At 50.9% G+C, this 14,139-nt stretch overlaps 1 protein-coding gene across 3 annotated transcripts; it reads right to left on the reverse strand.

Annotated features, from left to right (window-relative positions):
• Positions 1 to 8,826: 8,826 nt before the first annotated feature.
• LOC133895619 (uncharacterized) lies at positions 8,827 to 13,512 on the reverse strand. Of its 3 annotated transcripts, XM_062336090.1 has the most exons (10): positions 13,217 to 13,512; positions 12,147 to 12,343; positions 11,278 to 11,450; positions 10,882 to 11,166; positions 10,576 to 10,634; positions 10,422 to 10,458; positions 10,262 to 10,333; positions 9,642 to 9,945; positions 9,353 to 9,454; positions 8,827 to 9,216 (listed from the first exon to the last, which is right to left on the reverse strand). In XM_062336090.1, exons 1-10 carry the CDS (start codon positions 13,341 to 13,343, stop codon positions 9,100 to 9,102), a joined length of 1,473 nt encoding a protein of 490 aa, XP_062192074.1. In that variant the 5' UTR covers positions 13,344 to 13,512; the 3' UTR covers positions 8,827 to 9,099. The 3 variants fall into 3 exon arrangements, with proteins under 3 accessions (XP_062192074.1, XP_062192066.1, XP_062192057.1); XM_062336082.1 differs by having other exon boundaries at positions 8,827 to 9,454; positions 10,882 to 11,066; positions 11,322 to 11,450; XM_062336073.1 differs by having other exon boundaries at positions 8,827 to 9,454; positions 13,217 to 13,511.
• Between the last annotated feature and the right edge of the window lie 627 nt (positions 13,513 to 14,139).

Below are 14,139 nucleotides of genomic sequence, written 5' to 3' on the forward strand. Positions count from 1 at the left end.
CGCTCGTGATGCACTGGATTTTTGCAGAGCGCGATCGCCGATTTGTTGTCCACACGAAGCCTGAACTTCGCTGGTTCTTCTCCTCTCATCTCGGCGAGCAGGCGACTGAGCCATAGTCCTTGGTAGGCAGCTGCTGCAGCTGCAACATATTCCGCCTCGCACGAAGATAGCGCCACGATCTTCTGCTTTTGCGAGGCCCAGGTGATGACGCTGGAGCCGAGGAAGAACAGTGCCCCCGTCGTGCTCTTGCGATCATCGGCGTCACCGGCATGATCACTGTCGCTGTAGCCGATCAACGCTGGTTCTGACAACCCCGAGCGGTAGACGCACTCGTAGCCGATCGTCCCGCGCACGTAGCGCAAAATTTGCTTCACCAGCGCCCAATGCTGCACTCTCAGCGCCTCCATGTACCGGCTCGTGATCCCCACCGCATATGCGATGTCCGGGCGCGAGTTCACCAAGTACCGCAAGCTCCCGATGACGCTGCGATAATGGGTGGCGTCGACCGCGTCGCCGCCGTTGTGCTTCCCGAGCTTGAGCCTTGTCTCCACCGGCGTGTGTCATGGATTGCAGCTCCCCATGCTGGCGGTCTCGAGAATTTTCTCAGCGTAGCTTCCCTGGCAGAGGGTGATCTTGCTAGGCTCCTGACACACCTCGATCCCTAGGTAATAGCACAAAGGGCCGAGATCGCTCATCTGGAACAGATCATGCATCTGTACCTTGAACGCGTTGATGTCCGCAGCGTCGGTGCCGGTGATCACCAGGTCATCGACGTAGACGCCGACAAGGAGGAACGAGTCCGCGCCCCCTCTCTTATATAGAGCGTGTTCGAGAGGGCATCTCTCAAAGCCGAGCGACACCAAGGAGGCGTCCAACTTGGCGTTCCAGGCGCGGGGCACTTGGCGGAGCCTGTACAACGCCTTCCTCAACCTGAGCACCTTGTCCTTGCTGCCAGCGTCGACGAAGCCCACTGGCTGGTGTACATAGACCTCCTCGGCGAGGTCCCATTGAGGAACGCGCTTTTGACATCCATGTGATGGACTTGCCATCCACAGTGCGTCGCCAGAGCAAGCAGTAGCCGCACCATCTCCATGCGGGCCACTAGCGCAAAAACCTCTTCAAAGTTGATGCCCTGACACTGCACATAGCCTTTTGCGACCAAGCGAGCCTTGTGCTTCACCACATTGCCGGCGGGGTCCTTTTTCACTTTGAAGACCCACTTGAGTCCAATGGCGCGGTGACCGGCAGGGAGTGCGGCCATCTCCCATGTGTGGTTGTCGAGGATGGACTCCATCTCCTCCTCCATTGCTTTTCTCCACGGTGGCTCCAACAGTGCCGCCTCGACGCTTGCGGGCTCCTTGGCGGCGAGGAGACACAACCCGCTGTACTCAATGGTGCACGGTGGTTCCGCTTCGGTCACCTCGTAGATGTTGCGGTACCGCTGCGGCACGCCTTCCGAGTCAGACGTCCCGCCGATGGGCGGAGTCACGAAGATAATGCCATCACCCCCGGCTCCTCCAGACCGGGCATCGGTGTGGCCGGTACGGTGTTATCAGGTGCTGTTGCGCTGGATGTCACGGCTCGCGTTCCTGCTGTGGCTACGTCGATCGAGGGAGCGGTGGTCATCGCGTCGGTGGCGTGATGGCATCAGTGGAGTACACCACCGTGAAAGAGTCGCTGCTCATTGGCATGTCGCCGTCGGACTCCCAGTCCCACCGACGATCCTCCTCGAAGGCCACATCTCTAGTGACATAGAGACGGCGTGTAGTGGGGTTGTAGACACGGTAGGCCTTAGCTCCGTCCTCGTAGCTGACGAAGACCATCGCCGTGGACCTATCGTCGAGCTTCTTCACACCAGGCCCGACGTTCTTCACATGAGCGACACATCCAAACGTGCGCAGGTAGCTCACGTTGGGCTTCCGCTTGTGCCATGCCTCGTACGGGGTGATGCCTCACAGGCTGCGTGTCGGCGAACGATTGAGGATGTGCACCGCCGCCTTGACCGCCTCTGCCCAGAACATGGCCGGCACGGCCATGCTTTTCAGCAGGCTCCAGGCCATGTCCACGACGGTTTGGTTCCGCCGTTCCACCACCCCAATTTGTTGCGGCGAGTAGGGTGCGGTAGTGTGGCGGCGGACCCCGTGCTCATTGCAGAAGTCGGCGAACTCGATGGAGTTAAATTCACTGTCGCGATCTATCCTGAACGCCTTCATCTTCCGGCCGAGCTCGTTCTCCGCAAGGGCTTTCACTTTCTTGAAGAATTTCAGCGCCTCGTCCTTCGACCTGAGCACTTCCACCCACATGTGTTGACTGGCGTCATCAACGATGAGGAGGAAGTACTTGTTACCTGCTGGGGTCGCCGTACTGATCGGCCCGCAGAGATCGCCGTGCGTGAGCTCCAGCCACCCCTCCGCACGATACGCCGTAGCGCGCGGGAACGATGCTCGGTGCTGCTTCCCAAGAGCGCACCCCTCGCAGAACTGCTCGATGCGGTCGATTGCTGGCATGCCAATGACCATGTCCTTGGCGACGAGATCGTGCAGGGCTCGGAAGTGTAGGTGCCCGTAGCGGGCGTGCCAGTGCCACACCGCGTCCCCTGCCTGCGCCAGTAGGCAGACCGGCGTCGTCAGGTCGAGGGAGACGGAGTAGAGGCGGTTTGGCATCCGCCTCACGCGCGCCAGCACGGTCTGCTGCTGATCGAAGAGGCACATGATGCCTTCCTCGACCACCGTCTTCACGTCGATTTCATCCAGCTGGCCGATGCTGACGATGTTGCTCCGGAGACGAGGTATGAAGTACACCTTGGTCAGCACCCTGTGCTCGCCGTTCTTGCACACGAACAGCACGGATCCCTGACCTTGTATGTCAATCACCGAGCCATCGCCAAATTTTACCGTACCTGACACGTGCTCGCCGAGGGTCGTGAACATAGATCGCGTCCCGGTCATGTGGTTGCTAGCACCTGTGTCAAGGTACCAGCGATCGTCTACGGACGGCACCGAGACGACGCGCTCCTCGTTCAGGTACACGCGCTCTTCGATAGCTCCTGCCACGGCGACAGGAGGTGCTGCCATGGCAGCCGTCGCTACCGTTGACAGTGCAGGCGTCGGGTCCAGCATGGTGGTGACGTCGCCGGCCACCGCCAACAGGAGAGCGGGCGCGTCCTCTTATCCTTGCACGAGGTTGGCCTCCTCGCGCCGTTCGCGATCGCGCCGCGGCTTGCGGCACTCTTTGGCCCAATGACCCGGGATGCCACAGTTGTGGCACTTGCCCTCGCGACGCGGCGGCTTGCCACGGTTGCTGCCGTCATTGCTGTTGTTGCCGCCGCCGCTTCCGCCACTTCTGGTCGGCTTGTTCTGGGGCCTCCACTTGCCCCGTTCGCGTGACTTGCTGCCTCCGCCAGATGAGCCCTCGCCGCCCTCGCGGCGAGCTTGACGCGCCTGCCACTCCTCTTTAGTAAGGAGCAAGCGAGCGCCACCTGCGCCCTCGCCTCCTTCGGCGAAGCGCTCCTCAACGGCGAGCAGCCGACCCGTGAGCTCCTCAATCGAGAGAGTGCTCAGGTCCACGAGCGTCTCGATGGAGACCGCCACCTGCGCATACCGAGGCATACCGCGTCATACCACCTAAAACCCCGAGCACCTACAGGTCAGTGACGAGCCCCGAGAGACGTAGCGCGAAGTCCTCGACTGACTCACCATCTATGAACGCCAGGTTCTCGAATTCGCGACACAGCTTTTGCGCCTTAGCCTCCCGCACGCGCTCCACACCCATGCGCATCGTACGCACGGCGTTCCACGCGCCCTGGGCGTTGTCCTTCGCGGCGATGACGCGCATCATCTCCGGTGGCACTGACCGGAGGATTGCTGCCAGCGCACTCCTGTCCTCTCGCTCGGTGACGGCACCGTGCTCGACAGGCTCCCAGATGCCCTGTGCTTGCATGCTCACGCGCATCAGGATCGCCCACTCGGTGTAATTCGTCCGAGTGAGCATCGGGTAGGAGGCGGAGCCCGTGGACTCCTTCACCACGTGCTGCACCACCTGCAGCTCCCCGCCTCGCCTTGTTCGGCTCCGCCCACGACTTACAGGATGTGTGCGCGGAGGAGTGCGCGAGCCGCCGGATCGGGATGCAACCGGCGACTTACCGGACTACGACTTCTCTCTATCGTCAACCATGTCGCCAGAACTTGATCAAGGCTCTTATGCCACTTGTTGTTGCCGAATGAGGAAGCTGAGGTCGAGCTGACTAGAAAATGCGCAAGAGAGACAAGTGTTTTGTGCAGTTTTTCAACCTTCCTCTTTTCTGTTCTTCTTCCTTTCTATCTATTCTGTGATTACAACTAACTCCAGCTAAATTTGGGCGTTGGACCGAGTATGCCGGCTGCGCCATCCCACAGCCACTCACTCCTCTTCCCCTACAATGCCGCCATGATAGCTTGAGCCGTGCCATCCCACGAAGCAATCCTGGTTGCCTACTTCTACCCAACAGAAAATGAGGGCGAGGCCAAAGTCGTGTACATGCACACGCTGCATGCCTCTTAACAGAAATAACGAAACAAGCTAGGAAAGATCGCAACGGGATTATAGGCTAACATTGATGTGTATGCACTCTCTGTGTACGATACTGCAGGATGCAGGATATATTGCATGTGGAGTATCAACCTTCTCTACGTAATAGGGGGCATACGGTATATAGAAGTTAACGCCGATACTGCAATACATGCGTATCGTCAGATGAAATGATGATCTAAAAGAGATGGAATCATTCGTGCACATTCGGTGATTCAGACCGGTAAAAACATATCATAATTTGTGCACATGTGGTGTGTTCCTTCGAAATTACTATGTTCCAAACATAACCTCGATTTCCAAACAGAACTAATGGTGCCTCATGATGGTGGTGTATACTGTGTACTGAGTACTGACATAGTTTCTAGATGATCTGCAGGCACTCAGGCAGAACTAGTCACAATTCACTCGTTGCAATTGGAAGTACAGCTACTGCAATGTCTACCTCAACTTCTCAAGTTAAACTCTTCTACGATCATGTCAAGAGATCATAGTTAAAATTCAGCAAGGGAAGGAGCTGTAGGCCTGCACCTGCTGCTGCCGTGGTACAGCGACAAAGGAGACATCCTCGTGGCAGATTGTCAAATGGACTGCATTCTTGCATGGATAAGCAACAATCAAAACACAAATGCATTGTTACCCAGTTTAAAGTTGAAAGTTGAACAGATGCAATACTACTATTCTATGACCTCTGTCTGCCACTTCTGATGCATTGTTGCCCAGTTGGAAGTTGAAAGTTGAACAGATGCTATACTACTATTCTATGACCTCTGTCTGCCACTTCTGTGTCAGCCTGCTCCTTTCATCATGTCCTACTGAATGTATGTTATCGGGGCTTGAAGACTATCAACTCCATCACATCCCCAACGAAGGGCCCACAATGGAGGCAGGTCAAACACTGCATTACGTGAGTTGTTCAATCCATTTTGTATTGTTCTTGTGATGTCAACGTCCAATATCGTGACATGTAACCTCGAGAGAAGAAAACTGTGAAGCATCGGCATGCCTGATTACATGGGAGATTTACACTGAAGCTCCAGCTTAGAGATTGGATGACTCTCTGTTGGCATATCTTCATTCCATCTGCTAAACGAGAAAGTTTTGAATCCATTTTTTGGTCGTTGGTCACAAGTAGAATGGCGGTGAGAGGCACACGTAACAGGTCAAAGCTTGATCGCTTGAGCTCAGGGAAAACACAGTTCTTCATTAGCTGTGTAATACATACAGGTCGACCACTGTAAAAAAAAAAGGCATAGAGACGAGATCATTGTCCATAACGACCATACCCATCTCAGAAAAAAAATCAGAGTAAGCATAAATATGCCATCATGAATTCCCAGCTAAGTGAGCAAACAACACACATACTGACGCTTTTACCACATTCTGTGCCGAGCTAATGCCTAATGCAATGATGCAATGCACCCACTTCAGTACTGAAAGAGACAGAGGAACTCATGCGCACTTGCAAACTTTGCAATCTTGCAATGCACGGCAGTAAGTTCTGTGACCACTAGAAGTGCGGTAAAAATGGTAGGGTGTTTTACTTGAAGTTTAAGCCAATAAAAGAGATCAGTTCTTTCCCTCTCTTTTTTGTTCTTGCTCCTGCTTTTCTGAAGATGGATGCTTTCTGGAGATTGACTTTTCCATTTGCCATCTGTGTCCCAAAGAAAGGATAGGGAATTGGGTAGCAACGGATGGAACGATTTGCTCTCACACTCTACAGTCCACACAAGAAACAATGAAGTTTTCAAGCCAATATTTCTATGTTAGAGAAACTTATGCACTACCCAGAAAGCCAGACCTGGATACTATAGTTGTTCTGAACGTCCCTCCTGTGCTCATGAACTGAACTGGCATGGTCAGCAGAATTTAAAACGCACAGAGCGTTTCTCCAACCAAGGAAACATGAAACAACGATAGAGCATTATACACGAAAAGGGCATCCACATGAGATAGAACATGTCCAGATGAACATCAAGAATTACAGAAACATAACTCTTCTCATTCGCAGCGTGTGTTGAAGAATCACTCCCTCTCCTTATGTTTATCACAAACACACGCACACACTCTTGCCTCTCAGGATACACGCACTTAAAGAGACCGGAGATAGCAAAGAGGCTGGACACAATGCAACTAGTACCTCACTTCTCGTATTCAGCAATGAACAAAAGATCGAGTACAGATATTTAAACACAGTGAGCACATACGTAATCTCCACACATCCAGAGCTCACGGAACGCACGATCCTAAACTCACGCCACCCACCTGTGCATCCACTACTTGCATGTAGACATGCAACAACCAACTTCCAGGACCTATGCTTCCCTAGCACGAAATCACTTCGTGACCTTGGACTTGGATTGGAGTTCCTCATGCCTTTCTACACGTACATGCATGCACTAACTAGACTAATCTATTGACCCGGCTAACTGAACATCGGCAGCTCGTGTATCTCGTTGGCTTCACAACTCTCCTGCAACCGCTTCACACGATGTCGCCTGCTTCGCACGACCGTTGGCATCTCACCATGCACGCTCTCTAGCTGAAACCGGTAGCTTCGTACGCATCGCACGTACAGCCGCACGGCTGCCTTCGACAGCCTAGCCTAACGATCGATCTACATGCAAAACGAAAACAAAGATGCAGATACATGAATCAAGATTAATTCTAACAGTTTCCCCCTTAATCTTGATTCTGAATTCTTCACACAGCTTCAAAGAAGGGCTGGTTCGTCGCTTGTGTAGCCTTGAGCTAACAGGGCTTTCTCCTCCTTTTCTTTCTTAGGACATTCCCAAGCATAATGTCCATACTCTTGGCAGTTATAGCATTGTATCTTGCTCTTGTCTTTGCGCCCTTCGCCCCGGCCACGGCCTCGTCCTCGCGACGAGTCATGTCCTCTTGCCATGAGAAGTTGCTCTTCCGTTTGGACCTCCCGTCCCTTGAGCAGCTCTTCATGTGCCTTCAACGACCCAATGGCCTCCTCCATTGCCATAGAGTTGATGTCGCTGAATAACATCATCGACGAAGCAACGTTGATGAATTTGTTGGAGACAGCTCGCAGCAGCTTCTTCACGATGTACTTCTCTTCCATCGCGTCTCCAAGCTCCCGGATGCGCCCAACTAGCACCATGAACTTCTCCGCGAAATCATCCACGGACTCTGCATCACTCATCTTAAGGTTATCAAAATCCGAGCGCAATGACTGAATCCTTGCCTCCCGGACGCGCTCAACGCCCACATGCATGGAGCGCAACGCCACCCACACATCGGAGGCGGTCTCCTTCTCCGCAACTCGCAGCAGCGTCTCGTCGTCGATCGACTGGGAGATGATCGTCAAGGCCAACTGGTCCTTGCTCTCATCGACGGCCTCGGACGCCTCCTCACGAACAACAGCACCCCATGCGCCGTTGGTTCGTAGGAGGTACTTCATCCTCATCGCCCACGCCGCGTAGTTCGTCCTTGTCAGCATCGGGTAGGGGAGCCTCCCCGCCGTTGCAATCGCCGTCGAGTTGCCCAAGCCACTGCTCACAATGGCTTTGTTCGGTGAAGCGTCGTCGCGCGGCATCGTCTTCATCATAACTTGGCTCTGAATACCAAATGTTGGAGAATCACTCCCTCTCCTTATGTTTATCACAAACACACGCACACACTCTTGCCTCTCAGGATACACGCACTTAAAGAGACCGGAGATAGCAAAGAGGCTGGACACAATGCAACTAGTACCTCACTTCTCGTATTCAGCAATGAACAAAAGATCGAGTACAGATATTTAAACACAGTGAGCACATACGTAATCTCCACACATCCAGAGCTCACGGAACGCACGATCCTAAACTCATGCCACCCACCTGTGCATCCACTACTTGCATGTAGACATGCAACAACCAACTTCCAGGACCTATGCTTCCCTAGCACGAAATCACTTCGTGACCTTGGACTTGGATTGGAGTTCCTCATGCCTTTCTACACGTACATGCATGCACTAACTAGACTAATCTATTGACCCGGCTAACTGAACATCGGCAGCTCGTGTATCTCGTTGGCTTCACAACTCTCCTGCAACCGCTTCACACGATGTCGCCTGCTTCGCACAACCGTTGGCATCTCACCATGCACGCTCTCTAGCTGAAACCGGTAGCTTCGTACGCATCGCACGTACAGCCGCACGGCTGCCTTCGACAGCCTAGCCTAACGATCGATCTACATGCAAAACGAAAACAAAGATGCAGATACATGAATCAAGATTAATTCTAACGGCGTGGTGGGGCTTTCTCCCCCTGATCGATTATTTCATTGCTTTTACAACAATCTCATAGGCCATAGCGTGAACATACAACATAAGGAAGCACTCATTCACCTTACTCTCCACTGCAGAATGGGGATTTGCACTGGTGCTTCGGTCTTCTTGCTTTTCCTAACTATAACTGAAACTTGCTATAGTAATATTATTTTACGTAGCCATGGAACTGTACTAAATTTTTTGTTAACCATGGAAGTAAGCACTCTCATCCACTTTGTATCATGGAGAGTTGTCTACTGGTGTGATCCTCGACCCTGGTGGCAGCTCGGACACCTCCTCCCTTTGGGGGCGGTCCGCAAAGAGCATCCAGAGGAGGTAGAGTACAAAGCTTGAGGCAATGAGCGCCAGGCCTGCGGAGACTAACCCAAGGTCACGCTCCAGAGGAGGGCAGTACTGTGAAGCAATGGAGCTGAATGTGGCGCGGACGAACTTGCAGTCCTGGAGGTTGAGCAGGACGGGGGCATAATGGTACAGAGCGTAGCTTACATTTGCAGCCAGGACAAGTTGGCCGTAGATCCCGTAAGTCAGGCTTCTGTTGCCAGAGCACAAGTCGCTGTCTTGAGCCAAGCATGTATAATTCAGCCAAACCTGGAACGTAAAAATATTGTCAAGCAAACTATATGAATGACCAGAACTCACTCAAGTAATGCAGATGATTCCAAATAACATGCAAACGACCCAGATCAACAACAATGATACATTATGAAAAAAAGAACTTCAGTGGAAAAGCATTGACAAAAACTGAAAATAGTAACAGAAGAATATCAACACTTACTGTTGTTGCGTTTTCAAATGTGACCTCCCTAGACTTGCACCGACGATCATTGAAATTTGAATCATATGGAGAACACAAGTAAGGCATGAGCTGCCCTGGATGCTTATGATGTGGTCTTCGATTTGAAAGAGCAGATATAGCTCTATTAACTATCCTCACAAGCATCACCACGACTTCTTTACTCTGGTACAAGGTTCGATTGGTTGTGCTTTCATCCACACATGGAAGGATGTTGCTGAGAGCTGTCTCTGCTTGAGGATGTTGGGCCCATTGGTCCATTGCTTGGCAGGTATCCTTTGCAGCACTGTTGCAAGAAATATCGTAATACTGTTAATACTAAATTGCATCCTCCTTATAACAGCAGAGAGTTGCCTATGTGTTTTGCAGGGAAAACAATTGATGCTAGCTACTAACATTATGAAACACAGAGCATATATCAACTTACAAGCAAAATTACTTAACATGGTTCTACAAAGATGATTCCATTTGCTTTGATGGTTGCATAACAAATAACTGACAAAACTAAAGGAGGTTCAACAATGGCACACTGAGTACTTTAGTCTTACCAATCCTAAACATATTCACATCACAACAAAGGCACTAGCTCAAGTAAATAATACCTGTTTAGTATCAGGAAAATTCCTAGAAGAATAAAGAGAGCTGCCACCGCTTTCCAGCATAAGGTAACAAATCTGTAAAGTCCAAATGGAAATGTGTCAAAGTTGCTGCAGTACATGCCACTGAAATACACAATACTTGGTAAACGAAAAGAAGTCATACATGTAAACTGTATATCTCGGTCCATATAGCTCTAACACTGCAGAAGAGAGGGGGAAACGGTTCAGAAGAGAGTGGTAACACACACGATGTTAAAAAGAAAAGGAAGAAGAAAAGGAACAGAAAAACTTGCATATTGACTAACAGGACTGCATACCATATCCAAGGAATGCAAGAACAGGCAACAACACGGCTATGCAAACCAATACAACAGACCTGTAAGGAAGTAGGAGTAACATTTTTAAGTTGGAAGTGCAGGCAAAACATTACTAAAAGAAGCAATGCCATAATTAGCCATTTTGGCATGTGATCATGCTTCTTGCCAGTTGCCAGTACAGTGGTGTCATTTTCTAGGAAAGGCGGCCTACTGATAAAAGATAGGACATGCATAATTGTCAAACGCTGATTCTGAGGGTCAGTGAAACTAGAAGGAATCTCGCGAAAGGGCAGTTCTGAGACGTACATGTTATGAAGAACTTTTCTTATCCTTTTGTAATTTTCTGTTGTCTTCTGAGATATGGTATCAGCTGCTTTATTTAAGTCCACCTTCAAATTGTCAATTTGACCTTGAACATCTGATGGAAGATAGAGTGCTGCCACAGTGATTGTCTTTGCAAATGACAAGTATTCTGTAACATTCCTTAGCGCCTGAATAGTGAAATCAGATTGGTTTACAACAAAATCCACGGTCCGAGTAGATTCTTCACAGAATTTACTCTGCCCATACAAAAGGACAATGCATCCAGCTCTGGTACCAAATGAATAATTAGAAGATAATGGAATCAGTGATGATACAATACCAGAACTATGACTAAAGATGTATTAGATCTGAATAATTAGAAGAGATTTACTGCATTACATTAAAGTAAGCACAAAGACCACGATCAACACAGGGAGTACTACATTTGCATGAGAAGCCTTTCCTTTGGCCGTTCTTGATTCAAAATAGCATCGCCCAGCCGCAGCTATCCCAAAAAAAATGAACCACAAGGCAGCAAGAAGAAATCCGGAAACTCCTATGAATGAAACAGACTGAAACAAACTTGATTCAGCTAACATAGCAATGGAATATGAGTATTCAGCAAAATGGAAAAAGGATGGATTGACAAATAGCAGTCCCGTCCTAAGTAGACAAACTGAACACTAGCAAGTTTCATTATTCTTGGTAAATGCAGAAGTCCAGGCTTGGTCAAGTTTAACTTGGAAGTATGCTATGCCATTCCATGATGAAGGCACTGTCATTTTCAGATTCGCACTAGTTTCTTTTAGCAAGAAGAAGCCCAAGAAAATAGGACAGCCCTACAATATCTACTGCAAATATCTGAAACTGACTTCTCCAATTATTTCTGAACTCTGGACAACTAGGCCCGCAATTCTGAACTCTTGGACATGTGTTATGGCCTTATGGGCAAACTTTGCCTATCAAGTTAAACATTATAAGTATCCAAACAGTGAGATCCCATATAGTCTTGACCCATGCAGTGTTTCCTCTTAAAGGAAGAAAAGAATCAGGCTATTCCAGCTCCTTTACCCCTGATCTTCCAGATTCATCAAAGTATCAGTATACAATATGCAACTGCCTCTTTGGTGCATATAAAGCCTGTACTAATCAAACCTAACCTACTTCCAACAACCACATAAGTACCACCGGCATACTACAGTGGGATCTCTAACAAATTGAAGCTTTATAAGCATGAGACTTTTTGAAGTTTAAACAACGACGCATACCGCCCAATAGTGCTTGTTGGTGACGTTCCACCCTCCCTCATACATTTTGAGACGATGGAGGACATCAGGCCGCCGCGTCCTCTCCTCTGCCAGAACCAGCGGATACTTCGCGACAGGAGCCATTGCTGCTGGTCCCGCTGCCGCTGCGGGCATACCTTTCAGCAGCCCCTTTGCCCATGGCCCCAAGTTCTTCACATCTAAAGCAAGGGAAAGATTATCGTACAACGCAACCCGTAAGTACAATCATGGCTGATAGATTTATCAAGAACTAAAATCAAAGTTCCCACTTGCTTACACAATACGGAAGGCATGAAAGTGCACAATACCGCGGAAGTACGAAGATTGATTCTTTTGCCGTAAGAACCAGTGAACGACGCTTTTACAGACACAGAAAAAAAAAAAGACGGTTCTACTGCCTAGGAAGAAATGCTTCGTGTGAACCTGGCCCTCGCGCATCAATGTGTGAACGAGACGTGAGACAGGGGCAGATGAGAGCACCGACATGGCTATTAACTACAGCATTTGAACAGCCAGTGTTGACTTGTTCTAACCGAGGCACTAAACAACAAACTAAAATTAGCATACTTGAGGTATATACAGGTCTAAGATACAATCCGCAGTCAGAGAAGATCTACCGACAAGATCAGTAAAGATGAAGCAACTCCGCACCGCACGACACAGCGATGAGCACGTTAACCGAATCCACCAGAACAGTATTCTAATGCTAAGCACTTGTACGCAGAAATCGAGCAGAAGAGAAACAAACCCCAATAACTTGGGCTTCAATTCTCCAATCGTAGAAACGCCGATCGATCGAATGAGCTGAGATCGCCTGAAACTGGCGGTTCTACAGCGCTGGCAAAAACAGTGCACGTATAAAGCATCGAATCGCTGAAACGACTCTTAAAGGATAACATAAATAGATGTCAGCACCAACATCGCAAGTTCCTTGACAACTCGAACGGATTGAAGGCACTGATCAACCCGATCCACCTCGCTCGATCGCTCAGAAACGACAATCAATCAATGAAGCCAGGCAGAGATCGCCGGAGCCGGCGGTGGGGGCGTACCTGGCACGCTTTCGATCTCCCCCGCCGCGCCGCCGAGGTCGGTCGGCGAGTCCCCAGCCGCACCGGCGCCGACCACCAGCGCCGCCGCCGCAAACACAGCCAACGCAGCGGCGGCGAGGACACCCATCGCGTCACCTCACGGCGAGCGGCGACCCCGCCGCGTCTAGGGTTCCCGCAGGGTCGAGGGGAGGCGCGCGCTGGGATAACGGCGGGGGTGTGCTGGCGAGTGGAGAGACCGCCGCTAGCGACAGGAGTGCGCGGCGCGCCACTACCACTGCGACCCGAGTGGAACCGCGTGTGCGGTTCGCCGTGTGCCCCTAGCGGCGGGATTCCGGATGACGTGGCCCGCCTTTTCCCAGCCGCGTGCGACGCCGTGCAATGGCGTGTGGGTCCCCCTGGCGAACACGTGGGTGGGTGGCCCGGCGTATCAGTGGGATTGGGACTCCTGGGTGGTCGGTGAGGTGGTGAGCGTAGCGCTGGTAGCAAAGGGCGCGAAAGGGGGAGGCGGTGACGGAGCCTGGGGCCCGTCGGGCCCACCCGGATCTCTTGAGGTGCGGTGGTGGGGACACTGGTGCTTGTGAGACGAGAGTGGGCTCAGATGTGCCTATAATTACGAGATGCGCCACCAGCGCTGACAGGTGTCTAATGCTGTAAGCGGGGGTAGTTTGGGGATTAATGCTTGCCGGCGGCGGGCGGGTCCCGGAACGTGGAACGGGCGTCTCTGTCTCAGGGAAACGGGCCTCCGTGCACGTGTAAATTCAATCGGACCGTCACTAGTGTCTAAGGCCATGTGCTGTATGTTTTAAGATCTGTTTGTGCTGCGTTTGAGATTTTTGAAAATTAAATCCAGATTAGACTTTAAGGTATGCCATCTTTGAAAATAAAAAAGTCTTAATGAGGGCTTTGGTTCGCGATAGTTGGTA

Source organism: Phragmites australis, chromosome 2 (assembly GCF_958298935.1).
Source record: "Phragmites australis chromosome 2, lpPhrAust1.1, whole genome shotgun sequence".
Taxonomy (NCBI): Eukaryota; Viridiplantae; Streptophyta; class Magnoliopsida; order Poales; family Poaceae; genus Phragmites; species Phragmites australis.

Coding starts and splice junctions, on each gene's coding strand:
- LOC133895619 (XM_062336073.1), bottom strand. CDS start 13,343: ATGGGTGTCCTCGCCGCCGCTGCGTTGGCTGTGTTTGCGGCGGCGGCG. Junction 10,635..10,881: donor AGAAAAGTTCTTCATAACAT/GTACGTCTCAGA, acceptor ACTTCCTTACAG/GTCTGTTGTATTGGTTTGCA. Junction 9,946..10,261: donor ATTTTCCTGATACTAAACAG/GTATTATTTACT, acceptor TTCTTGCAACAG/TGCTGCAAAGGATACCTGCC.